Genomic DNA, 27,074 nt, shown 5'->3' with positions numbered 1-27,074 from the left:
ACCATTGTTTAACCAACCTTTCATCTCATTTAATGGATATAGATATATGATGTGAAATAATTTTGGGGAAAGAAAAGCAGTGAATTCGTTGCTTTGAACACATTTTGCTTGATCATATAATTTCAGTTTGGTGCGTACTAATTATAACTGAATACATGTTGCATTACATTACGCTGGTCAAAGGGGTACCTTATTTTGAAGGTTCCGACCGGAAGTTGACACAAGCATCTCTAACTCGACACTGGTGTACTTTTCGTTTGGTAGGGAGGAGTCAGACGATAGTTTCTTTATTAAAGTGACATGTTTATTAAATTGCCAGTAATTATACAACATGTATCGCTCCACGTGTCCATAATGTAGTCTATGCATGTTGTTGACGTAAAGCTATTGTTTGGTAATCAGATCATTTTTGCCTAAAAAAGAGAAACTGACGGAACAGGAAGGCGGAACAAGTAAGTTCGTGAAAGTGTCTTTCAACCGTTTCATCGTCCGTCTGAGATAGTGAATGATTTTACACGGTTTTTATGTACGATGGGAATTACGTATAAATAACGCGGGTTGCTCCCGTCTGGTTTGTGTTGTTAGCTTCTTTGCAAAGCAACAAGTCCGACGGAGCTAGCTTGTCACGTAACAAATAAACTTAGTACAGTCGTCATGTGCCCTGCTGTTTAATCTCTCGGCTTTTACGTCCCTTAAAGTGTGCTAAACACGACGTAAAGTCCGCAATGTTGGGACGATAAGAGCGCCGATATTTAGATAAAGGTACAAACAAACCCACCGATGCCCTGTTGCATTGGCGGCAGACGGGTTGACTTGGTTTTTATTGTCATTCCGCAGATTCTTGGTTTCACGGCGGAGTTAGAAGGTGAAATAGGAAATGACTCATGTTCACTTTGAGTTGATGTTTCATCTGTGATGCCGCTGTCACTGTTCAGACTTGTTCTTCGTGATGCTCAAGCAAAAGCTCAGTTCACGTTGCCATTAATGAATTTGGCCTTTTCTCACCATGTAGATAATGAGATAGTAACATGTGCTGCATTTAGTGATAATCACCTTTTTATTTATGTTCTTGTACCATACATGTATGGCTTCATCTCTTAGGATTGTAATGGTTTATATTTTAACAGAAGTTAGGTGAGGGGTTTATACATCTCTACAAGCAATTTAAGCTGATGAAAAAAACTGGGACACAGATGCTATTGTTGTGTAATTTCCCATCCAGCTCTGATGTATTACATGTTTAATTAGATCGTAACAGAGCTGAAAGGATGACTTGATACATTTATTATTAGTTCATCTCAACTTTTTTTTTTATCATCAATTAATCAGTTAAGTCATTTTTAAAGTTTAAATGCCAAATATTACCTAGTTGAGACAGATTCACTGCTTTTGTTTAGGTGTTGGACTAGTTATCTCTATTTACTGTCATCTGATAGAACAAATGATTACTTGATAAGATAATCAGAAGACTAATAAATGATGAGAATAGTAGGGATGCACCGATACCAATATCAGCTAATTGGATCCGATATCATTGACAACACTGATAATCTATTTAGATCAATTTATGTTTCTGTGCTATAGACATTAATCATATACGGGGATTTATATTCCCGTTTAAGTTTTGACCGATTGGTCGCTGCATTAAAAAGATTACACTTGAATTGTAATTCTTGTTCAAGTTGCTGAGCACCATTGATTATTTTGATAATCGATAACAATATTTATGTATTCATTTGTTACATTTTGTTTTATAAAGTCAGGAAAGCACTGTTTAAGTTAGGCCTGATGTTGCTTTACACGTAAAATAATGACCACAGTCTCGTCCATATAGTGAGGCATACAGCTTATCAATGTAACACTGGTGTCGGTGTGGGCCGATACCCGAAAAACCCAAAACCCAGGTGTTGTATCAGTACTGAAAGAGTTGGATGGGTGCATTCCTAGAAGCCGTAGATTGTTTGGTAAAACATAAAGAATAAGTTGGTACCCTAAAATCAGGCTTGACAGAAAGTATACACTTAAGAGAAAACATTTTTTTATTAATCAAACTGTCCCTTTCTTTCTCTCCCCTCCTTTCATCATATGCAGCATCACAGACTGAGTCGAAGCAAAGACCAAAAGAGTGTCCATAACACAATTTCTGCACTGGTTGTTTACACAACCTCTTGACTGCTTCTATTCCAACTGTAAATAATTCACCAAAAGCATTCAAACAAATTGCCGGGCGCCACCACGTGCAACCATGTCCATGGCCCTGAAACAAGTCTTCAACAAAGACAGGACATTCCGGCCCAAGCGCAAGTTTGAGCCGGGGACGCAGCGCTTCGACCTCCACAAGAAGGCACAGGCGTCTCTGAACGCGGGGCTGGACCTGAAGCAGGCCGTGTCGCTGCCCCACGGCGAGGACCTCAACGACTGGGTGGCCGTCCACGTCGTCGACTTCTTCAACCGCATCAACCTCATCTACGGCACCATCAGCGACTCCTGCACCGACCAAACCTGCCCCGTCATGTCCGGTGGGCCCAAGTACGAATACCGCTGGCAGGACGAGTACAAGTACAAGAGGCCGACGGCACTGCCGGCCCCCAAGTACATGAGCCTGCTCATGGATTGGATTGAGGTACAAATCAACAATGAGAACATCTTCCCCACCAACGTAGGTAAGTGTCGAGATTAGCTTCGGATGGTGCGTTAAGAATCCGGAATTTTCTAGGTTTTGTGGGTCTTCTAAAAGAGAAGCTGTATCTTAGTTGTCAACTTCCAAAAAATCCTACTGTGAAGGAGGGGTTGGTTCAAATCAGGTGGTGAACTCTGCATTTATAATGTCCACACAAACGTCACAAACACAGCAGTGGAGCGGCCATTACCGTCATTGTTCAATTAAGCTATTTCAGTTCATTATCTGCTCCATAAAATGTCACCATATAATCGCCGTCCATCACAAAAGCTCAATGTCGAGTCCACTTTTTTTATGTAGCACATTTCATACATTATAACATGCAACACAATGTTGCTGATTAACCTGAGTCGAACCCCACAGCGGTGTTCAATTACTAATGATTCAGATTGAGACTGTTGAGATTCTGTAATCCAGTGGTTCCCAACCTGGGTTACAAGGTGATTAAACAAAATAGGAAAGCTGGAAAGAACATATTTATGCCACACAGTTATGCCTATTTGTTTTAGATGTCCTTTTAATGCTTGCTTTTTGTCATGCAAAATACTGAATTATTTAGATTTCCTTCAATGGACGAATCATGTCAGTCACACAAAAACAAAAGCCACTTAAATGAATAACGTGTACGTAAAACAAAGGAAAATGAGTGACGGCATTTCAAATCTGAAGAGAGAAAACAGAAAAAACGTTTTAGATTTAATCTGCGAGGCCACATTCATGAGATTACCGACATTGTTGCACATTACAAACGCTACCAGTTAATCTTCCGATGCCGTGGCATTCTCTCCGTCTCATTATCTTAGTCGGGAGCTCTGTGCATGTGGCCTCGGCATCCGACTAACTGCAGAAACATCCAAGCAATGGGTTTAGAAACGGGTCACACGACGTACAGGAGGCTATGAATAGAAACGACCTCTGCTGCGTGTGTCCTCCGGAACAGATTCCTGAAATGTTATTGAATTAGTCAAAGCAAAACGACTTAATGAATCACTTGGTGAGACCAGAGGCTTATCCCCCAGACCAAGTTGTGTTGGTTTTCCATTCATGTATGAAGTAACACTGGCTGGGTCCTTCTTAGCGTGCTGGCATCAGAGGACAAAGAAACACACAAAGTTAATCTCTGTTCAAATGTTCTGTAGCCGTTGCATGAAATGTATCATTATTTCAAATGTGTTCCTTTCTGTGAAGCAATTGTCATCGGGTCTTCCTGGATTGACCGCGGTGTACTCCCGTCTCCATCTGTTTGACTCGCAGGTACTCCCTTCCCTAAGACCTTCATGCAGGTGGCTAAGAAGATTTTGTCTCGTCTGTTCCGGGTGTTCGTCCACGTCTACATCCACCATTTTGACCGCGTGAGCCAGATGGGGGCCGAGGCTCATGTCAATACCTGCTACAAGCATTTCTATTACTTTGTCACTGAGTTCAACCTCACGGACCACAAAGAGCTGGAGCCTCTGGTGAGTCAAAAGAGGGGAGGGGGATCTAACATGGAGCTGAATGCAGAAAAAAAAAAGTTTTTTAAAAGCTTTGATATGTTTTGAAATAATGGAATTTGAAATGCTCGACCAAAAACTAGTTAAACTATGTGGACGAGTCGTTTTCTCAAAGCAATACAAGGTGTTGGATCTTTTTTTATGAAGAAATAAGTGTCAGACATGCATTAAAGTGCTGAATACAAAAAAATAGATTCTTAATGGGACTATTGAAATGTGAGTGTTTAAAAATCTCAATTGAACCCATTTGTTATGTTGTTGTTTTTTACACACAACACAAAACTTAGCGGTACATCTAACAGTTGATAAATAAACTTGTCAGTATCTTCTGATGGACAAACAATGTGATTGAGACACCGTTTCAAAATGAGTCACCGACCAACATATATGCCAATACTGACACACTCCTGATGAGCTAATATTAGTCTCACATAGCTTCATCTCCTCAGCGCTAAAGAAAGGTCTAGCTCCACACATGATCGTTCTGCTATAGGAGGAAAAAACAACACACCCTGGCTTGTTTTGTTTTTCTTTAAACCAATCACAATCATCTTGTGTGGCGCTAAGCAGCATGAGATAGATGACCAACGGCAGACTTATACTTACAGCCGGTGAGGCAGTCTTAAGTTTATACAGACAGTAAAGTAGTAATACTGGGTAAAGCTCTGTCTTACGTTTAAGTTTACATTTAATAATTTCCTCTCGCATTCATTTTAAGACTTTTATCTCTGATCCAAACCAACACTGGACTTGTGAACCATGCAGGAGCTCTGTAACGGGACCCTGACTGAGGACCTTTTGGTTCAGAGATACAGTTATGTTTGTTTACCAAATGTTACCTATTTAAACAACCCCAATTGTTTTCAGGATCTCTAGAAATCGTTATTTTTACAATAAGCTTTAAATGAGCTTACGAATGCTTAATTACCCTGCTCACTGTGTGTTGACATTTGGAGGAGCTCTAACTCCTCGTTGTGTGCTCATTGTGTCTGCAGAAAGAGATGACCTCTCGAATGTGTCACTGAGGGAACACAACTGGCCGGTCGACACGCGCCAGACGAACGCATCCGTCCACCTAGAAGACTGCAGAACTAAGAGAACAAACAAATTCAAAAAAAAAAAGAGTCTATTTTTATATTTAAGTACTGTAATCTATTTTAGCCACATACTGTAGGTTTTAACCTCATCAGATGAGGCATTCTGTTCCTTTTAAGAAAAGTTTTCAAACATTGTATCACAGTATTAAGACGTGTATGTTTGTGTTGATGTTTTTCTATTTTATTTGAATCTCAATCATTCCAGGATGCTTTTGTCTGAAATTATCTGAAATTAGTATGATTCTTTCTTACTGTCCTTCTAAAAAAAAAATCACTATGTTGTTATTTCAAAATGATCCTCCACTCTGTTATAAATTGAATTTGACAATCAGTATTTAAATGAACTCTGAATGGTTTTCCTTTCTGAAGCTAACAGTACGGGGCTACTGCCCACCTAATCTCTTGATTCTTTGTCCCAGGTTTTACTGACAAACATCTGAACAATCAATGCAGTCTTTTTGTATTTGTATCAGGCAGAGAAAGTATTATGTACAAATGTTACAGTAAGAAAAATACATTTTTTTTCTGTTTCTGTGAGTATTTCTTTTGGAGACTATTTCATAAATTTAAATAAATGTGGGGCTTGGCACCATTCATATAAAAGTTATACACACGTTTATAAATGAACTCAGAGTAGAGTGATGGCCTTCTGGTGACTCAAGACATTATCAAGTCTGAATCATTGCACATGTTGGGCCTCTGGCCACCAGGACGGGTCTCGGATGACAAACCTGCAGGTGTTTGCTGCAGATACTCTCTGCAGCTGAAGGTCACACGAGACTCAAACCTCACACGCCAAAGCTCTGGTGGCAGCACATGTTTAGAAGACTAAATGTTAAACTGTCCACTGGGTGGCGTCAGACACCAAAACCCATTTGTGCTGAGGCAATGACTAGTCCTACAGTTTAATGTCGTAAGCTTTATGCAATCTGCCCAATGCCCCAGTTATTGTCATGAACAGGACAAGTGATTCGAGTTAATCATTCGATTAAACTGGTTGTGCAAGAAACAGGCCAGACTGTACTGTGGTGAATACACAGAGACCTTTTGTTTTGAATGAGCCTGGCTCTGCATGGTTACGTCAACAGTCATGAATATGCTCGAGAACAACATTGTTGTTATAAGCAGTTATCGGTCATAATGGTTTGGATTATGTAAATAAGGTTCAGCAAGAAACACATGTGTAAAAAGTATTCTGACCAAAATAATAATAATAGTCCATTACAAGTAAAAGTCCTGCATTCAAAATACTTGAGTAAAAGGTACAGAAGTATGATCAACAAAATGTACTTAAAGTATTAAAAGTACTCATGGTCTCTTTCAGAGTGCTATATTTCTTTATTCCAACAGCTTTCAGTGACAATACTTACTTTATCACTGAGTTGACTTCATGATTTGGAGCAAATTTTAGTTACTTAAGTTTTTTGATTTACATTTGGAAGACACATTTGATTATTTATATTTGTTATAAAGTGGAAACTGGATTTCTGATGTGACCCAGCCTAACTGACGCATAACAATAGAAGAAGAACTACGCAACTTTTTTACTTCAGTAAATGTACAACAGTGTAAAAATACTAAGTAGAAGTCCTGCATTCAAATATTTATTTGAGCAGATAAGTCGTCGCAGCAAAATGTACTTGAAATACCAAAAGAAGTACTCATGTTGCAGAATAATTTACATCATTATTGAATTATTATCATTAGTGCTTTGATGTATTCATCACTTCAGTGTTGCAGAAGGTGGAGCTCCTTTTAAATACGTTTACTTTGTATGCTGTTTAATCTATGATAATACACCAGAAATTATATATTGATAATACTTTGTATTTATAATCTGAATCTGCAAATTAACTAGTACTTAAGCTTGTCAAATACAAATGAGATGTATTGGGGTAGAAGTATAAATTAGTATAAAAATGGAACTAGTCAAGGGAATTACAAGAACCTCACAATTGTACATAAGAACATATAAATGTATTTAGTTATATCCCATCACTGTCAGTAAATTCACAATGATATTTGACACGTTAATACAAATCTCTATGAACCAACATGATGTGACTATCTGCCCCAATAACATCAACCGCTGAAATGACCTCATTGCCCGCTGAAACCTGATCCTCTTACAGGATTGTCCCTCCTCTCTACATCCTCTCAGAGGAGTCACTTCCTCCGAAACTCCCCCCTCCCTCCCCGCTCCCTCTGCTGTGTTTTTCCTCTTCTGGAATGTACCAGACTGTTCCAGAAGGGGCTGCAAGACAAGAAGGAAAGTAATGAAAAGAGGCCAAGTACAAAGGGGAGGGGTTCCAGGCTGCAGCCAATCGGACGGGAGCTTCTCCAACTCTGTCAGGGTTCACACAGTAATGTCTGCCTGTTGTTTTGATGGTGCAGTGTGATCATTTACACGTAGAGAAAAGGGTTTGGGAGATAATGTGAGTCAGCAGACGTTGGAATGGGCAACACACCCTTAACGGTTTCGTGGCTTGTGAGTCCGTTGCCTCGTGTAGAGGTGCAGCTAGTATGAGGAGGAAGAGTCATCGTGATTCTAGGGGCCCACTGCTGAAGAGGACGCTCAAAAGTCACATTAAGATGAGGACTTATTCAAGTGGGGGACCAGTGGAAAGTATTGGTCCAACCTAAGCCCGTGCCCTCTTTAAATAATTCATCATTAATATAGTTTTCTCATGCAGAAATGCCAAACATTTGCTTATTCCAGCGCTCCATGAATCTGCTGATTTTCTTTGTCTTAAGCTAAATTCAAAATCTGTCATGCACAAAACAAACTAATTAAAGGTGTCAGCTACTGTCTGATGTCTTACAGGCCAAATGACTTTATTGAGTAGAAATAATTAGCAGATTAACAAACACTGAAAAATAACTGTTTAGCTGCAGCTCTGAGTGTCACAGTCCTCCATTAGGCTATAGGGCAATAACATCAACGTGTAACATGATGAAAGCCCCCTCTCTCCCTCTGTAGAGATATTTTTACATGACCATAACATTTCCATCCCTTATGTGTAACTTTAGTTTCTAAAACAGAGTGCACCAGTGATGATTTATTACATATTACATAAACACTAAAACGTTGTGTTAGTTATTCAGAACGCTACAGCCCAGCCTGAGAGGTTCATAGGAATGACCAAACATCTCAGCTGTGTGCGGACTAGAAACAGATTTCAGTTAAAAACATTATTCATTTCAAAATGCTGTGTTTTGTATGGTTACGCAACAAGAGCGCAGTTAAAAAAAAAGGACAAAAGGTTCTCCAGAGCACCACTGGAACAAAGTCGGAATAAAACAAAGGCTGTTGTAAAATCCTTGGTCACTCCTTCTGTGTTAAAGAAGTTATGCTGAATAACGGGTTCATGTCAGTGCTCGTTGTCTTTCTACTGTAATACTTAAAGCAAATACATTTTCACTAGGGGTTAAGTTTAAGTGTTTTCCAGACTGGAGGCTACTTGTTTCTAAGAATTTTGTCCTAGGAATGGTTCCTAGAACAGGTTCGCCTCAGCGCCTTGCGGTGCTGCAGCTTACTGCAGACAACGATGCACCTTATTGTACGCGTATAAGACGGTTGGCTGCTTGTAGCACACTTACCTTTTCGGTCTTTGGGACAGTTTAATTTGGACGGGGCAGACATGTGCCTTTCATGAATACATTCGCAGTTAAGACAACATTCTTCTTCACATGCACAGATGCATGTCGCGTGTATAGCACTGTACTGTTTACAATAGATATACAGGAATGTTTTTTGCAACAAATCCTGCTGGTTCAGGCTGAAGTCCATTTCATCAACACATCAAGCAAAAATGATTTCCAGCCATTAAAGCATGTTTGGTGTAGCTTTTTATGACATGGTCATATAGCTGTAGGTGTCGACTATCACCTTAAACTTATAGTGTTCTACTACTTAATAAGTAGCTTCAAGGTTTCTGACAGTATCACATATATTCTCTAGCTAAAGCTACATGACGATTACGCTGAGAGAAGTATTCAAACGCAAGACTCTTTATTTGTTATGGCTGCACCATTGTATTCAAATGTGAATATTGTACAGTACTTTTTTCATTCATGATTTAGTATCTGAGGAACATTTGGGACCTCAGCTGTAGAGTTTTAAATTATTTGAACAATGTTTGTATGCACCGCATGAACTTATGCTGACTGGCCCAAAGAGGATTGCATGGTGAAACATTTGCAGAGCAATTTTGAAATGTGTTGCATTCAGTTGCAGTACTGTACTGGAATGTGAAACACTAACTGTATGAGAATGCTATTCATAAAACACAGTGGAAATGACTCAGATGCACACATTCACTGAGACAGATAACAACAACACAATAAATTGGTTGAACAAATGTATCTGAGGTTGTTGCCACCTGAAGTTGTTTATGATGGCCTTTCCCTCTTCCTTTTGACCGATAATGACACAGGCCCGCCCCTTGCACTTCGATGTGGGATCTTGTTTTCCTACCAAAGCGACTACACCATGTGCTCCTAGCTGGGGATAGTCAGCCAACAACTTGCGTAATGTTTGCTACCACTGGGCTTATATGTTTTAGGGGTAGAAGGTGAAAGGAGGAGGAGAGGCAGAAAGCCTCCGGTCACAAGACAGTTGAGTCCTGAAAACAACCCGTACATGGTTTTAACTTGGAACACCTTTGATAAACAAAACATCACCGCTATACAGAGCAGGTATAACAGGACAAGGGATTATGTGCAGTGATAAATAGTTAACAATCAAATCAGAGAGAACATGCTGTACAGTTTGACAACAAATCACGTGGTACAATAAAGCATTTACACTTCTTGGTGTGCAACATGTAGTCATTTTCTGATATATGTATCTGGACTTAATTGAGGGGATTCTTGGAAAATAATTATCTAATTAATAAGAGATAACAAAGGGTTTTGCCATCTTACTACAGTGCTTCTGTCAAGTTACCATTGCCTTTTAATCTCTGAAAATACTGTATGGATTTGTCATGTCTGTGGCAATATTGCATTGGCATCTCACAATTAGCCGATGGGTGAAGAGAGCACACGTTTCTCCATCATCAGAGTTCTTGGATTTCTTTCATTATCATAACCATGTGACAACGTCTTCACCCTCGTCTGAACAGCCTCCCCGTGGCTCCAAAACGTGCTTTGTCTGCCTTGTAACTCTTCACAAAAGGTGTGTTTATTGCGCAAATAGATTTAAAATCTATCAAAGTTAGTCTGACATATATAAATATCCAAATATTGGAGATTAATTTCCAGTTGCATCCAATGGTGGAAAGTAATTAATGCACTTGAGAACAGTTTTTAGGTACTTCATTGTTTCACTACATTTCAGAGGGAAATATTGTTCTTTTTACTCCACTACATTTATTTGACAGCTGTAGTTACTGATTATTTTGTATATATTTGTAGGTATAACATAGAAAACAGATGATGATCCTACCAAATCTGATGGTCATCAAACTACCCCACAATATGTAACCCTATAAATGTAACTTCACTTCAAGCAGCCCAAAGAAAAATGCTGCATTCACAGTGATCAGTACAATCCAGTATTATAATATAATTGACAGGATTCATTCTCCCTGCATTGTGAGAACTTTTGATACTGGTTCATGCTACTGGTTCATGCTACCTCATAAAAATGTATAGTGCAAGACTTTTACTTGTAGAGACGTATTTTTCATTGTTTATATATTTAACGCAACAAAAAGCTGTTCTTTCATCATACTAGTTAACGTTAACTTTAGCTCCTATTTAACGTGGCCTTGACGTCCAGTGACAGCAGCACAAAGTTATTATGACTCAATTTAAACTGGTGGAACTGGTCTGTCTCTCTCCACCTTTATTGAGACCTCTGTAGTCGGTACAGCCGTGGGTGCTGATCGTGTTTATGTACACGTACACGCCGTTTCTTTCCTTCCTATGCTGAGGCCCCCAGAACGGAACAGAGCTCACTGGCTGGGTACCATTTCGTGTGTATTACCACCTTTGTTTCCCAGACCTTTTCCTGATTTACGGTCAGATATTCACCCGAGTTGATATTAAACTATTTAAATGACCTACTTCATGAAGTTATTTCTTATTGTATGACTTATGTACCAAGTCGAGCAGCTATTTATGCTTCTTACCTCGAGAATAGGTACAATTATTACAAAAAAACGAAATAGAACGCAGCCGCCATATCCGTTTCCAGTAAGCACGCGATGCTGACAGTCTGTTGATGCGGTCCTGCGGAGGGAGGAGACTAGGAGGAGTCAGCAGGGAGGTTATAAAAACACCTCCGTTGTTGCTTCTTCACCACCTTCCACGCACTCACTATCAGGCCTATCCCCCCTCGACCGTCCTCTGCGGCTTGTGAAGCAGCGGGTCAAACAACGACGCTAACACTGGAGCTATAAAATTAACAACGGGGTGAGAAAACCAAAAATATTTTTGTACAGCAGTTATTGATTGTGTCACTTGTTTTTAAAAATGTCAAATATAACCGTAACAATACAGTGACCTCACAGTATTAATGGTCGCTAACACTTGTTAACTGACGTTCAAGTTAAATCTGTCACTACTTGGCAGTGTCGCGAGCTTGTTAATGTTATCTTAACGGCTGTAGCGCTGCAGCGGCCTTCCTGCGGCTGTTGAAGCAGATGCTACCGTCATTGTTACACTAAAATCAGCGTGGCTTTCCGATATATTTGCTTATCTTACCCACACTGTAGTATTATAATGAGTTGTGTGTTACATCTTCTCAACTTGGCTTATTTAAATGTCTGTAACCAGTTTAACGGTTACGCTAAACATGGGTTGCACTGTAATGGTAGCTAGCTGTTGCTGTTATGCACTCTAATTGTTTGAGTTGTTTTTATTGTGAATATCAGCTGACGTTTGTTTGCCGTGTTCAGGTTTATTATGTTAAGCATGTGTTTAAACTCTTTAAACTCTGTTATCCGAGTGCTCTGTTCTGGCGATGTGGTTGTAACGATGCGGTGTGTTTGTGTGTATCGTCCTCAGGGCTCCCGTATAAAACGCCGCAGCAACCGGACCAGACAGCGCAGTGTGACCACTTGCGACTCTCTCTCTCTACCCTTCTGAAACGACTTTCTGTTTTTGGAGAAGCGTAAATTGGTATAACCAAAAAAACCACTGCCGCTGCATATCTACCAAAAAACACCCCCCCCATCCAAAATCGAAGCAAATATGGTGCAAAATAAGATCGCCGAAGTCACTGGATTCCACCGCTCTTTCAAGGTGAGTTTGAGAATAGTTGAGGATGAAAACGCAGAGCTGCTATCATCTTGCCTTTTGGGAAGTCTCTATAATCGGAGCACATTTGTCAGCATGTATGAGAGGACCTCACCTTGCTATATATAAACTCATCTGATATCTTATGGCCGATGAATATGCTGTGTGGCCTGGTCACATGTTCAGTAAAGTGTGAAATCACTTGGCAATAATAAATAAAACGTTTCGCCTCTTTTCCTGTTTTGAGTCAACTTCCATTTTATGGTTTACGGATGAGAGATAACAAAGGCTCTTATCAGTTATGACTAACGATTGATACGTTTGCGTACTTTAACATGCACATATTTTTGTCATTCTTCTCTAGGGCCAAAATCCCTTTGAATCTGACGACTTCACCAAAAATGGATCCAATCTTATGGATTCATTTAATTTTGATCCAAGACATGGTGAGCATTTTAACTTAAGTGTTTTGTTATCTGTAGCTTGTCTTTTCTTTGAAGAGTGTCAATGTTATATAGACAGTGCTCTAGTTGCAATAATTACCCTGCGCATTCATTGTCTCCTTTTACTTTCAACAGTTACATTTTGTTTTCCCTTTTGGTGCTTTCTTTGAGTCTTTATGTTTGGGTTGTTTTTCACTAGCACATGATAATTTAGGCACTCCTATTTCGACAGACATGCCCTCCAGCCAGCCTATCGACATCCCCGATGCCAAGAAGAGAAACAAGAAGAAAAAGCGTTGCAGGGCAACGGACAGTTTCTCTGGACGATTTGAGGGTAAAAGCTTTTATTTCCAGTATCATTATGCAGAAAAAAACTCTTCATAAAACATTGTATGGCATACATTGAGAGATTCTAATCAGTATTTTCCTAACATGTGACACTCTGCTACAGATGTCTACAGGCTGCATGAAGAGTTACTAGGAGAGGGGGCTTATGCCAGAGTGCAAACATGCTTCAACCTCATCACCAACAAAGAGTATGCTGTCAAGGTAAGAAAGCAGTCATTCTAACACACTTAAATGCATGACCGTGTTGTATTTGAAAAACATTAGCATGATTCATGCCTGCAAGTCGGTGCTTCTGTCTCACGAGTCTGTGAATGTCGTCGTTGCCACATAGCACTCGCCTGTTGTGTGTAAGGGGGTACCATGGCTAGTGATCAATATAGGGACGTTACATTTCTAAGACTGTGCTTGGTTAAATTTGTGACGAGAGTAGAAAGAAGTGCTAAGTGTAGTAAAACCCTACTGCGGGATGCGTGTCATTGTGTCCGGCTACTTGTTTTCTCTGGTCATTCTTTAGAAGTCTTGTTGAGGGTTTGGATATTTGTTTTCCTTCTTTTTTTTTTCTTAGTTCAGCTTTCTAAAGTGGATGTCTGCAGGCTCTCGTCTGTGTTGTGCTACTGCTGCTCTTTCTTTTCTTTTTTTTCCTGACTAGCTGCTGTTAGACACGTCCCCTCAATGTTTTTACAGATGGCCAGCCTATCACAGAGCTGGCAGGGATACACCCACCCCTTTTTTCTCTTTATTCGATTGCCTACAGAGGCCGCTCGTTGTGAGAACATAATGTACTGGTTACTGTGCAAAAACAAAACCCACATAGAGCGGAAGGAGGGGCGCTGAGTGAGGGCTGTGACCCAGGGTGTTTACACGGCTTTGTTCTTTTTGCTCAGTACAGTTTTTTTGCGTCCAAATGGGCTGTGAACTTGTGAATACACGACTTGACTCCTGCGGACTTCCTCTTTTACTGCTCATTTCCTCATTTTTAGGATCAAAACATTGTGAAAGTTTTCTTTGCTGAAAGTAGAACTCTGGCTTGATTTTCATTTGGAAATTCTTGGCCCCTAACCCACTAATCCCAAGCTTTGTTTTTTTTTTTCTTGAAACTTCAAATGAATTCCTATTTGCAGTTAAATTCAGTTGGTTTGAGAAGAGGTGTTGACAGGTCAAGGCTGGTTCCCCATAGGACAAGTGTCCATGTCATACCAATTAATATTTCAGAGGAATCGGAGCGCAGGTTCTGTCATGTGACTATGATCCGTTAGTGTTGTTTACCCGGGGATGGTTTGGTACATCCCTTGGGACTTTGCAGTTCTGGGGGAGGAGGCAGTTATTGGAGGTCATTTAGGAGTCTGAGGGGGCTGCTGCCAGATGTCCCGTCTCTCCCCTCCCCCTCCAGACTGGGGTGAGTTGTATGTGTGGGCTCCCTGTGTTGCAATTGCAACAAAAGCCTCGGAGCACCAAGGGTGAGCCGAGGCCTGTGCAGTGCGTGCCTATCTGAAGCTCTTTTTCGCCCACAAATCCTTCACCTTAAAGGCATTAGTTCCCAACCCTTGGTTGATGATTGAACATGCAGCATGACTTAGTGGGGCCTTGGTTTGCAGCAGCTTGTTGTTGTTCTGATCTTTTATTTGGAAGAACAGCCATAAATCTAGTACTTCTCTAATAACTGACTACCCACTTATCATGTTGATAATTGCATTTGTCAGCTATGTTGTGCAGTTTCTTCTTTATCTGCATGCCATTATCAGCGAGCTGATTGGGGGGGCCGTTTGTGCTGCTGACTCAGACTGGAACAGTGCAGAGGCTTTGGGCAGCTCACAGGCCCCTCGTCTGTCTATTAATCCTAGACACACACACTGCAACTCTGGCCCCACTGGGCTTCAATAGCAGCTGTAATCCAGCTACCAGGAAGAGAAACATGCACAGACTCCCAAGCAGACAATAACCAACTAGGGCTGGAAAATTCAGGCTTTTGCTTTGGTGTCAGCAGTCTATCTTTCTGTGTCTCTTGGCAGGGCATCGTGCAGCTGGTGGCCCCATGGTGGTTTAGTTCAAGGCAGCACAAAGTTATATTTAGTGATCATTTGTTTATCGTAAACAGTTTTGGATTAGCCTATCAGATGTTTCAAAGAACACGCGTGGCTCCTTAAGAGCACTTAAGATTTAAATGTAGGTCACAGATGAAGGGCTAAATATAGAGATGCCGTGGCTTGTTAACGTTCTCATTCTGTTGTCTCTGCTTTGGCAAAGCAGTACTGGAAGTAGGTTAAACTATCTTTAGGACTGTGTCACAGGTTAGGATGAAGGTAGGAAAGCAGTGAAGTGCTGGTGTGGAAGGAAACTAGCTCCAGAGCTCGGTATATGAAATGTATACCCTGTGCTATACAGTAAACACAACCACGGGTCGGGTTTTGTAGTGCAGCACGAGTGGATGGCCTTCACCCAAACACTAACACTCACCGATGGGCTCCGTTTTTAGCCAGCAGAGCATATTTCTAGGGACGCATTGGACTCATTTTTTTCCATGTAGTATATTTGGATAAAATGACTGAACTTATGTTCTGTTACAGATCATAGAGAAGAGACCGGGTCACAGCCGCAGCCGTGTCTTCCGTGAGGTTGAGATGCTCTATCAGTGCCAGGGCCACAGGTAATGTCCTTTAGTCATGACCAGCTAAAGTAATGCCAACTGAATGTATGGAGACAGTACCATGGACCCAATTTGAGCTGAGTCTTATTCAGTTGAAGCCCCGTAGCCCTCTTACTCCATAGTGTCTAAATCAACTTAAATGCTGTCTAGATGGCTGTTGACATTGGCTCATAGTGCGCTCTTCTTTTCTGTAGCAATATCCTGGAGCTGGTGGAGTTCTTTGAAGAGGAAGACAAATTCTACCTGGTGTTTGAAAAGCTTCGAGGAGGTTTGTGAATTCTAGCTGCTGCAGGATGCCTGCATCTGATCTTTGTTCATTTCTAAACATCACCTTAATGCACGTGTCAGTCTCTAGTCTGTAGACGGTTGTTTGTGTGGAAAAGCATTCATTCTATCTTTTTTACTTGCAAACAGAGCTGATATGCTCACTTTATTTTGCCTCCATCAGGGTCGATCTTGGCACATATTCACAGGAGACGACACTTCAGTGAGCAGGAATCCAGTGTGGTTGTGCAGGACATCGCCAGCGCTCTAGATTTCCTGCATAACAAGGGTAAGACCACTTGTACAAAATGGCAAGACTGGTTATTGCCCCTCATGATCACCAAAAAAAGGCTCAACATTCATGAAAACTGGTTTTTAATACTGTAGTTACAGAACATTTTCACATTGTTTTTGTTCCGACTATGGGACACAAGGCCTCATTTGTTGGCATTGGAAAAAAAGCTTGCTTGTTTTAAAACTGGCTTCCCTATCTTTTTTTTTTTAGGAATGGCACATAGAGACCTGAAACCTGAGAACATTCTCTGTAAGAGTGCAGACAAGGTGAGTTTACTGTAAACATGTTGGAGCCTAATTAGTTCAAAAGGCAACTAATAAGATAACTACATAAGTAAGGTGCTCTAAAATGATGATGATATGAGCCCTGGTAAAGATCAATGGCAGTACAGAGCTTTGGCCCCACAAGTAGATATTCTACACAAAATGCAGTGAATTTATCAAAATGTAGATTAAACGTAATGATTCTGAACTTGTATCTCTCTGTCAGATTTCCCCAGTCAAGATCTGTGACTTTGACCTGGGCAGTGGGATCAAGCTGAACAGCGACAGCTCACCCATCTCCACCCCCGAGCTGCTCACTCCAGTAAGTCCACCTGCTTATTGTGCTGGTTTTGTTTGCCAAACCGGTTGGTGCACTTTTATAAATGGGAATAGGACGGTGCCATGGAAGACATGCCAACAATGTAAAAGTACAGCTAAGACGGTAGATCCGGGTTGTAAAACAATGCTTTTATAATGTCCTACTGGCTGCTTGCCTATTGGACAATCCTCAATGGCATCAACTGCAAAGCAGCTCACTGATTGGGAGAGAGAAAGTGTTGTGTTGTGAGGTTACAGTAGTTTAGTGTTGGGCGCTTTATCTGAATTGTGATGGATTGCCTCCTGATTGTCCCAATCTGGCAGCTTTTACCTTCAGCTTACTTCCCTTATCATGCCAAGTATCAGCAACACTGGGGTAGATATCCCTCAGTTAAACGTCAACATCCTATTGCTTATCATTTGCAAATATTGATGCTCATGAGTTTAGGTGGTATGATTGTTGAGCTCTTCCTGCTGTCGTCGCAAAGCAAACACTGCCCAGAAAAGTTGGGACCCTTGCATACTCTGAGGGGAATGGGGAAGTTGAACTTGCAACTTTTCTATGTGTCAACACATATTCTGGCTGTCTGGGTGGGGGGGCTGGATAGATAGATAGATAGATAGATTGACCAGAGCAGGTGAAGGATAGCAGTTTAGCCTGCAGGAATGTACGATTGGGTGGGGGGTTTTCTACACTGGTAACTTGATCGTCCTATAGCAGAACTAATGGATAGAGCCCGTCCCTGGACTATTTGATGGGGAGATAGTTTTGGAGCCCATGAGGCTTCATGTGTTCAGTCTACACAGACTTCGATGTTGGGCCTGAATGATCTTGTGTGTTTAGTGCAGAAGGGTGCACCTATTTATTTGATGTGGATTGCTTCTTTACTATTTTATCCTTCAGTTTTGTTGAACATAACCACAGGACTTGATCTAATGAAAATATTTCAGTGGGAGAAAAGTTGATGTCTGAGGACAGAGCACTATGTGATAGCCTTGAAGGCTGCAGGAAACGCATTGTGACTCTTACAAGGCCGTGTCCTGTGGTATGAAGTTGCAATGAAACCAAAACACACTCAACTCTCCCTGTGGTATGAGAGAAAAACATCCACCCTCGCTTTCTGCTTAGTCTCCGCCCAGTGGCCCCAACCACGCTTGTGCTTGTCTGCGCTTTCTTTATGGTCTTTATACAAAGGCTGTGCATAAGGCATGTTCTAGAAACATTAGTCTTTCCCCCTATACCTAGCAACTGAGATGTGATTGGCTAGACCAGTGGGAGGGGGAGGGTAACTGGGAGGGACAAATGCTAGTCTGCTCATGCGCTCTGGCTTGTTTTCTATGCCCTGATCACAGGAACAATGTTATCTGATTTTCATCTCACTATTGCCACATTCCTACAGTTGCTGTTGCACAACATAATGTGCTTTTTCATTTATTGCTAATGTTCCTGATCAAAGTGAATGTGTTAAATCAACTGTATCCAGCGTCTGTTTTTTTTAAAAAAAACGTAGCCGTTTAATCTGGATGTGTGCCATCTAGTACAATGACGACACTGGAAAGAAAAGAGGGATCTTTCTAGGAAAATGCTAATTTTAGTTTACTGGGAACTCTGCACAAGTGACTGCCTGCCCATCTGCAAGAAATCAATCTGACTGTACAAATGCCAATGCTCATGTGCAGCAGTAGGGAAATGGGCTGGCCTGCAACATGAAGACGCTACACACACAAGCTGCTTAGAGAGTTAAAAGATATCAAGGGACTGCCTCTGTTGTCACAGATTTAGGTGCAGCTGCATGACGACAGAACGGGTCTTTTTCCTGTAAGCTTCATCAGATAATCCTGTAGTTTACAAACAGCTGAGGCGCGTGTCATCAGTGGTGTCGGTATGGCCTGACTAGTCACATGGTTTTTGGAAAGCCCCAGGTTGCGATGCCAACGAAACCTGTGGTGGCGGCAGCAGCTGATGAGCAGCTATCTGCATGCAAGTTCAGAAGGTGCTTGCACAGGAAGGACAAATGTTAGATTGCTGTTATTGCCCCTGCTTCAGCTCTTATAATTGGCTGTCTTTACCTTTTTATCACTTCTATTTTTATCTGACTTGTTTATTTGATTTGGATGGCTTTGAAACTAGATTAGCCACGATTGCTGTTTTTCTTTGTTTAGCACAGCTATCACATTGCCTTTCAGTTGTGGGGCACCTTGGTAGGCAAAACTATTCTTTTGTGTCTTTTTATTTCTGTGGCAGCTGCATTTGGCCTGAATCTTGGGGTCTTGTCTGTGGGGGCAGTCGCCCCAGACATGATGTTGATGGTGGAAACGTGGGGGTTGTTTTTTCTCTCACAGAAGCAGCAGCTTTGTCTGAGACGAGATTCCCGTGCAGCAAATTTCATTACATAAGGGTCCAGAGAGGTGGAGGAGGAGTTAAGAGACAGCTGGGATATGGTAGTGGGACACAATAGATGCCTGCTCACCCACAGAGGGAAGGACGGATATAGGCCAGGATGAAAACAAAGGATTAGCAGGTTCTCAGAATTTATACTAGGAGTTCTCTATATTTAAGACATCCTCTAGAAATCTCAAAGAATCCAAGCTCTTGACATAAGACATCTTTGAATGAATATAAATGTGATCGTTGGTAGATGGTTAATATAAGGCAACAAGGAGATATGCATCCTGCTCAACTAGAGACCTGTTCCCTTTTTTTTCTATTCCTAAAGTATTAAAACGGCATTTGGTGTTTGTCTCTAAGTTACGTAACTGGCGAGGGCTCAGTCCCAATCCTCTTTGCCCTGCTCAGTGTTTGGCCTAATTTCTTTCTTAGCTACATAACAAGGTACCGCCAGAGTTGAGCCAACCCTTGCCCTCAGGCTATTCTGCCTGGCTTGTGTACAGCTGGATGGTCAAAGCAGTGAGTCGCTGCTGCCTGTGCACACTAACCTGCTTCGCTGTAGCGTAGCCCTCCCTTCCTCTACTCTCGATATGTAACTGTACACGATGTTCCTGCTCAGGTGTCCTTTAACACATTGAGAAAAGCTGTATAGTACAATTTAAATGAATCCACTACTTCGCATAAGCATGTGACTGTCACATAGGCGGCCCCCTCCCACCACACAGCCCAAGAGAAGGCCCAAAGCTTTGACACTTGCACCACGAGGTATCAGCTGAACGAAGGAATGTGGGCTGCAGGCCCTGCTATAGTTGCAGCTTTTTGCCATCCCTGTGGCTAACGAACTTGTCTCTTGTTTTTGTTTCACAGTGTGGCTCAGCAGAGTACATGGCGCCTGAGGTGGTGGAGGCCTTCAGTGAGGAGGCCACAATTTACGACAAGCGCTGTGACCTGTGGAGCCTTGGAGTCATCCTCTACATCATGCTCAGTGGCTATCCACCCTTTGTGGGCCGCTGTGGAGGAGGCTGTGGCTGGGAACTAGGAGAGCCCTGCCACACCTGCCAGGTAAGAACTTGACACAATAATTCAGCCCTCAGTTTTCCGACGTGCTTTTATCGGACAATAGCGTAACTTAAACGCATCTTCTCCATCCAGGTTAAAGTAACTGATGGTACATGTTTTAATGTCCATTTCTAGAACACACTGTTCGAGAGTATCCAGGAAGGAAAATATGAGTTTCCAGCGAAAGACTGGGCTCACATCTCCCCAAGTGCCAAAGACCTAATATCCAAACTTCTGGTTCGGGATGCCAAAAACCGCCTGAGTGCCAGCCAGGTGCTGCAGCACCCGTGGGTCCAGGGGGTAAGTCGAAAATCATCTTCTGCATGTCTCTCACAGACACGTTTTGTTTAGGGTTAGTAGGCACTGATTTAACTTTTTGTTTTATTTTATTCAGGGTGCATTTGACACTTTATCAACATCCATCTTGCATCAAAGGTGAGAAAGCGTTGGTTACAGCTGCAACAGACTGTATTCCCTTTTATATGCTTGACCTAAAATATTTTAACCCGTGTCATTTTAATAACCAATTTTGTGTCTGATCTTCCATTAGAACCAGCCATGCCAGGGATCTGACATTCTTTGCTGACAAGGCCATGGCTGTGAACCGGCAGCTGGCTGAACAAGACGACATAGAAGACCAGCAGCAGCAGGACGTCCCGTTTGTTGTCACCACTTCTGGCTCTATGCGCCTCTCTGTCCCTTCCAACTCCAAGCTGGCCAGGCGCAGGCAGCAACACAGCCAGCTCAAGGAAGGGCCCGTCTCCGCTGCAGAGCTCCGTCAGCTCTTGGCCCCTCTCGTTATTGTGGGAGACTGTGCCTGAAGTTCCTCAACCGTGACCTCCGACCTTCCGTTAAGATTCAGATCCAGATCTAAGACTACCCTGAGACTCTTTCTCCCCAATCCTGGCCCCCCTCTCTAACTCTAGCTGGCCTTGGTTCCTCTGCCATTCAGGCTCTCTTGCCTCGCTGTAAAGGGAGATGCTGCTTGCAGCCCTTCTTCTAAATGCCTTCTGCCCTTCTGCAGCACTTCTGAAGCACATCAGCCCAGGGCCTGCCACACACACACACACACACACACACACACACACACACACACACACACACACACACACACACACACACACACACACACACACACACACACACACACACACACACACACACACACACACACACACACACGTTGGTGAGGAGGGCCAGTTCATGATTTGGGAGAGAGAAGAGTTTAAGTTATGTTCGTTTTTTGTTTTTTTTCATAAAACTCAGTTCAGAAGAAAGCAGGAGACTTATCTTCGTAACTAAGCTCAGACACCAAAGGACAACCTGTTGTGCTGCTCCCACGTTACAACTGGATCCACTGTGAATTACATTATCTGGAATGTTTTCTTTGCCTGTATGTGTATGCAATGTCCCATCTGCACATAGGTACAAGCTTATATGCAATATGCCGAGATGAAGGCTGTTCCTGTCTCGAAAGGGATTCAGTATAAGGGGTTGGGAGGGGCTGTAAGCCAATGCTGTCCGTGCCTGGTGCGGTCCATTAACATGGCTGGGGACTTCAAAGCTTTCTGTCTCAGTTTAAGATAAATTCCTCAACACTGAGCCTCCTCTTTAAATATCTGATATAACACGCACTCATCTAGCTTGGTGGCCACGCACTTAATGCTCCGAGAGCAAAGAATGTCTGTACCCAGCCATGGCTTACTTTTGGACCCGTTCATACGGTTTAAAAACATGAACATACAGGCCAAATAATCTGTGGCTACATCTTTCAGTGTTTGAGACATCAGTCAAGTTCAATGGTATTGAATGAAGCTATTTTACTTGTGTTGCGCTGCATGGCCACCCCCAAAACTAGACTTCTGAGCTAGCTCTGAAGTATATCTGCTATGTTGGTACAAGTTTGATGTTTAATGGCTTGGCAAGTGAAATTGGGTCTGTTCATTGTAAAGAGTTCATGAAATGTCCCCCTTGCCACCACCAGAAGTTTTTTTTTGTTCAAATTTTTGTTTCTACAAATCAATTGATGCATTAGATTTAACTTTGCATATTTTTGACAGTAAAGGTTAGAACTCCTTTCGGGGGTTTGAAAAGCTCATTTTGGCCAATGTGACTCGTGTCATTTCTTGACCATTATCCCCCCCCCCCCCCCCCCCAAAGGCTCACCAGTCTCTTCTTTTTTTTTAAACACCTTTCATTTATGAGATTTTTCGAAAAAGGAAAAACATTCCACAAAAAGAAAAACAAACAAAAAAAAGTCTTCCAGACGTGTAGCTGTATTAAGTTTACTTTATTTTTCAGGTTTGAAAACTCCATGTCATTGTGCCACACTGATTTTATTATATATTTTTTTTTGTATGGCTGTTAAGCTCTTATTTTCTATGATGATTTTCATGCAGGTTCAGGTGAAACACCGGATGTTTTCCTTGTTTCTAAACTTTCAGAGTATGAGGTGATATGGAAAGAGTTTGTTAAGTTGATCTGGAGCGTTCATGCCCAGTGAAGGCAAGTTTTTAAGTTTCTTTTTTTTTTTTTATGTGCAAGAGTTGGCAATAACCTTAAATTCAGTTAAAGCTCATTCTGTAATGGACTGGTGATGAGGTCTCAGCACTGTAGCCATTTCACCAAAGAGTGTTAGTCATGATGTTGAACATGTGATCGTCACCTGGCAGTGAGAAGTGGAGACCTCTGATTGTCCATGTCCTCTTACCAGCAATGCAGCGACGGTACTCTGGAAACTGCTCTCTTGGTGTCAATATGCTGATAATGGGACACTGTAATAGTTCTAAAAACCTTTCTACAGATGCATTGATATGGGGGTTTTATGTCTTATAATAAGACTTACTTGAATTTGTGTATGCAGCTGTTTCTTCTCCATTTGGGAAACTACTTTGCTATCAGTAATCTGAAAGCATTAAGCTGGTGATCAAGGTAATCTTTGGGTTTTGAAAATACCTATACAGTTCAGTATTCTGCCTTTTTCTCCCTGTTGAGCATCACACACACACGACCCTACTTTTTTGATAGGGTTGGATACTCAAACGCACAGATTTTGACCATACTCTGTAATATCCTGAATGGTATATCAGTTTTCTTGGTCATGACCATTTCTACGTTTGTTGAACGGCAGTAGCTTTTTGGACTGCCTTTTATTGGGGGGGGGGGGGGGGGGACAAAGTTATATCCTCAAGCCTCGCAATTTTTATATTGTACGTTTTGAAGTAAGGAAGTGTTAAAACCCAGTCATTCATTCAAATGGACAGTCCATCATCCACCTCCCCACGATTTGAATGTAGCCAACAGGCAAAAGCATTTACAATCCAGCAACATTGATCAAATGTTTTCTAAGTGGTTCACTTCATGCACATGGTGTGGGGTCACTCTGGCAATTCTTTATTTTTAATGAAGTGGAGATTTTAACACTGTCCGAATCACCCCAAGCCCGTTGTGTTCATGGGAAGAAATTTAAAATACATACATCCTTTTTTAAATACAAAAAATATTTTTGATTTAAAATAAGCACTTTACTGTACCATGTGAATGATTGCAGTTCACTCAAGGCAACATTTATGACAGTTGCTACAGAATTTTGTATTGTTTTTCTAAAAAAAAAAAAATTGCAATAAAATGCTTTAAACGAAACTTTGTTGTACTGTGTCTTTTTAAAAGGGCTGAAGTGAAGACTTTGTCTGAGCTCTCTCTCCTCTATCACTAGTTTCATATTAACAGTCTTATCTAGTGGCCAAGGTTAAGGCCGTTTCATCTGATTCTGGGCTGTAAATCTCCTAATCGGGAACACTCCCTGATATGAGCCGACTATGTCAAACATGTCCTTGGCTGTTGGTAAACATGAGCTCAGTTGTCTCCTCACACACTCTGAAATGTGAAGGTGGTTTCACCTAGTTAGTCATGAGCTGAGCTGCTGGGGGGAGGAGAGAGAGAGGGGGGGAGGGGAGGAGAGAGAGAGGGGGGGAGGGGGGAGGGGGGGGAGGAGAGGGGGGGAGGAGAGAGGGGGAGGGGGGGGGGGTGCGGGGGGCAGAGCTATTCACAGCTGCACAGGCCTGATCTGATGAGACTGATGCAACCTGCTGCAAGAGCTGCAGCGCCAGTGTGCCACCTCATGATCTGCCGGGAAATACACAACGACTTCTGCTGAATTGGCTAAAATCCCAGTGTGTCGTTTCAAGTCAGGATTTGCTTTCCTGTGGTTAAAATTCAGCTGTATCAACTAAAATGTTCTTTTAAGTAGATAAACAAGGGTTTGATTGGTCGACGTTTAAGTAAATGAAAAGCATAAAAAATTTTTTAAAAAAAGATCAGGAGAGCAATCACCAATATGTGTTCTTGATCATCAATAAGGGTTCTTTTCATTAGTTATACTGTATGTCTATTAGTGATTTATCAATTCAATCTAAAACAACTCAGAAATATGCACTTTAAAATTAAATGAAAACATAGCAAACCCTCACATTCGGCATTCGTTCGATTAAATGATGTAACAATTAATTTATTATCAAAACAATACTTTCAGTTCAACTATGTGTATTTTACCACAGGGAACGCGTTGATATTTTAGGTGTCATTACATATTTATTTTGCTGCACTTAATCTAAAGACACAGATAAAACACCCTGTCTATTGCGTAACTTCTATTTCAACATTGCAAACGTCAGAAGGCAGGAGGAAATGAAATGATGCAACTGTAGAGGAGTTTCTGTACAAGCACCAGAGGACGCGAGCGATGGCTGAGTGACTTCACGTGAGTTTGTCTCCCTCCAGCGGACACTTCTCACAGATGCGCCACACCGCAAAGAGAACAATTCAAAGAACATTCTTTGGTGTTTGGTTATAATTAACTATTTTATGTGAGATTCAATTCTCTGATCTGAAGATTATTTATGCACTGAGTGTATGAAGAAAGTTATTTATAAAATAGAGCTCTTCACTGACTTAGTGCCGTTTACAAATCATTCTTGTATAATTTGATACATATCGTGATGTGATTGTTTTTAACTCCATTTGCTTTTACTGCTGATCTCCTTTTTAAGTTATCACTGATGTAAGAAAAGTGCTAAACCAAATTAGTTAATATTATTAGATATACTAATGCAATCCCAGTAACAGGAAAAGTTAAAGTTCGCACAAAGAAAGTCAAGCTGGACCCTAGTATTACTTTAATTTAGTCTCGGTTTTTAGCTAAATATGACCAAATATTTTTCAGGAATAGTTGACAGTTGAGCAGCTGCTTCATTGTCAGAGAGGATGCTTTGCTCAACGTGTACTGATGCCTCAGGTAGAACGGTCAGTGTGAGTTTACAGTCTCAGCGGTAGCTTTAATGAGGCCACACCGTCTGGTCTGCATCTCAATTCAGAAATGACAAGAACAGCGTGAAGTAATTAAGCGGTGCAGTTTACCTGGTTTTCCTTTTCACCTCGTCATGCCTGAGAGAAACAGTGTTCATGCACTGAGGTTGATTACGATAAACAGTGTTTAATATAAGCGTCATTAGGCTGCTACCATGCCGGCAACAGGATGTTCTCACAGCAGACACAGCAGGAAAGACACAGGTGTCACTAACGATGGTTCCCTTATATTCAAGTGTGCCAGTAAGCTAAGTGACTGTGAGCCGGCCTGAAGTCTCATTAATTATATAATTTACACCTGTGGTTTTCCTAATGTGTGACATGTCAACGTTAGAAGATGTTTAATTCAATGAACCCTGTGTTTTAATTAATGGATTGCCAATGTTTTCTGTTTTCTTATTATTCTGTCTGCTTCAACATTTGAGATTGAAACTTCCAACAGTACAACGTTCAGCTAAATGTGCAGATGTATTCAGATTTTTAAACATTTGACACTAAATTCTCTTTTTATTTATTTTTCATAATAGGCTACTTCCTACAAATGAAACGGTAATATCAGAAGTTGGGCTGAACAATCAAAAAAGATCTTATTGAAATTATTTTGACTGATAGTCATATTTGAGGGAGTGATAATTCCCCAGGACATCTCTGCAGCGAGAGAATTTACTTTAACAAATATTGTCTATATGTAATGTAATCTAATGTATAAATTGCAGTAAAGGCCATATTGCTACTTTGATAAAAAAAAGTGATTAATTGTGCAGCACTAATCAAAAGTATTGATGTTCTATTGTAGAAAAGGACCCGAATCAATGTACAAACCGCTAACATAAATCAAGCTCTACTAAATTTAAAAAATGTAATTACTGCACTAATAGCAACAAAAAAAAAGCAGGGATACACCACTATTATCCAAAAGACCAAACTTATACATCCGAGGTTTATAAAAAAGATAGTTATGAGTGCAATAATTTGAGATATTTGTTATTTATAAACAAGTTGTAAATAGCAATATGTGGTATACCATTCAGTACATCTTTGTGTAAATGTGTCTCCATTAAAAGATGAACATTTCACTATCCAATTGATGCTCTCATACTAAATAAAACTTCCCTGAGGTGTTTGTGAAGTTGACTTTTGAAGACAAGAGTTCACTGGCTGAGAGAGGGCCA

The 27,074-nt window shown here is 41.2% G+C and overlaps 2 protein-coding genes across 2 annotated transcripts; both read left to right on the top strand.

The window, feature by feature from the left end:
* The first annotated feature begins 266 nt into the window (after positions 1-266).
* On the top strand, positions 267-5,800 carry mob3a (MOB kinase activator 3A). The gene is made up of 4 exons (XM_079157243.1): positions 267-452; positions 2,092-2,663; positions 3,935-4,137; positions 5,169-5,800. The coding sequence occupies exons 2-4, from the start codon at positions 2,246-2,248 to the stop codon at positions 5,196-5,198; spliced, it is 651 nt and encodes a 216-aa protein (XP_079013369.1). The 5' UTR covers positions 267-452; positions 2,092-2,245; the 3' UTR covers positions 5,199-5,800.
* A 5,784-nt stretch (positions 5,801-11,584) lies between these two features.
* Positions 11,585-24,180, top strand: mknk2b (MAPK interacting serine/threonine kinase 2b). The gene is made up of 14 exons (XM_079158144.1): positions 11,585-11,690; positions 12,285-12,521; positions 12,880-12,961; positions 13,191-13,292; positions 13,410-13,507; positions 15,871-15,950; positions 16,145-16,218; positions 16,399-16,503; positions 16,720-16,775; positions 16,999-17,094; positions 20,347-20,541; positions 20,674-20,838; positions 20,933-20,973; positions 21,089-24,180. Exons 2-14 carry the CDS (start codon positions 12,471-12,473, stop codon positions 21,357-21,359), a joined length of 1,416 nt encoding a protein of 471 aa, XP_079014270.1. The 5' UTR covers positions 11,585-11,690; positions 12,285-12,470; the 3' UTR covers positions 21,360-24,180.
* The last annotated feature ends 2,894 nt before the right edge of the window (positions 24,181-27,074 follow it).

Source organism: Pholis gunnellus (assembly GCF_910591455.1).
Source record: "Pholis gunnellus genome assembly, chromosome: 4".
Classification (NCBI taxonomy): Eukaryota; Metazoa; Chordata; class Actinopteri; order Perciformes; family Pholidae; genus Pholis; species Pholis gunnellus.
This window is presented reverse-complemented; position numbering and strand designations above follow the sequence as displayed.

Excerpts from the sequence above, each read along its gene's own strand:
- mob3a (XM_079157243.1), top strand. The coding sequence starts at position 2,246 with ATGTCCATGGCCCTGAAACAAGTCTTCAACAAAGACAGGACATTCCGG. Across the intron at positions 2,664-3,934 it reads CATCTTCCCCACCAACGTAG|GTACTCCCTTCCCTAAGACC; the intron begins GTAAGTGTCGAG and ends TTTGACTCGCAG. Across the intron at positions 4,138-5,168 it reads ACAAAGAGCTGGAGCCTCTG|AAAGAGATGACCTCTCGAAT; the intron begins GTGAGTCAAAAG and ends TTGTGTCTGCAG.
- mknk2b (XM_079158144.1), top strand. The coding sequence starts at position 12,471 with ATGGTGCAAAATAAGATCGCCGAAGTCACTGGATTCCACCGCTCTTTC. Across the intron at positions 13,293-13,409 it reads TTTCTCTGGACGATTTGAGG|ATGTCTACAGGCTGCATGAA; the intron begins GTAAAAGCTTTT and ends ACTCTGCTACAG. Across the intron at positions 16,776-16,998 it reads TCTGTAAGAGTGCAGACAAG|ATTTCCCCAGTCAAGATCTG; the intron begins GTGAGTTTACTG and ends TCTCTCTGTCAG.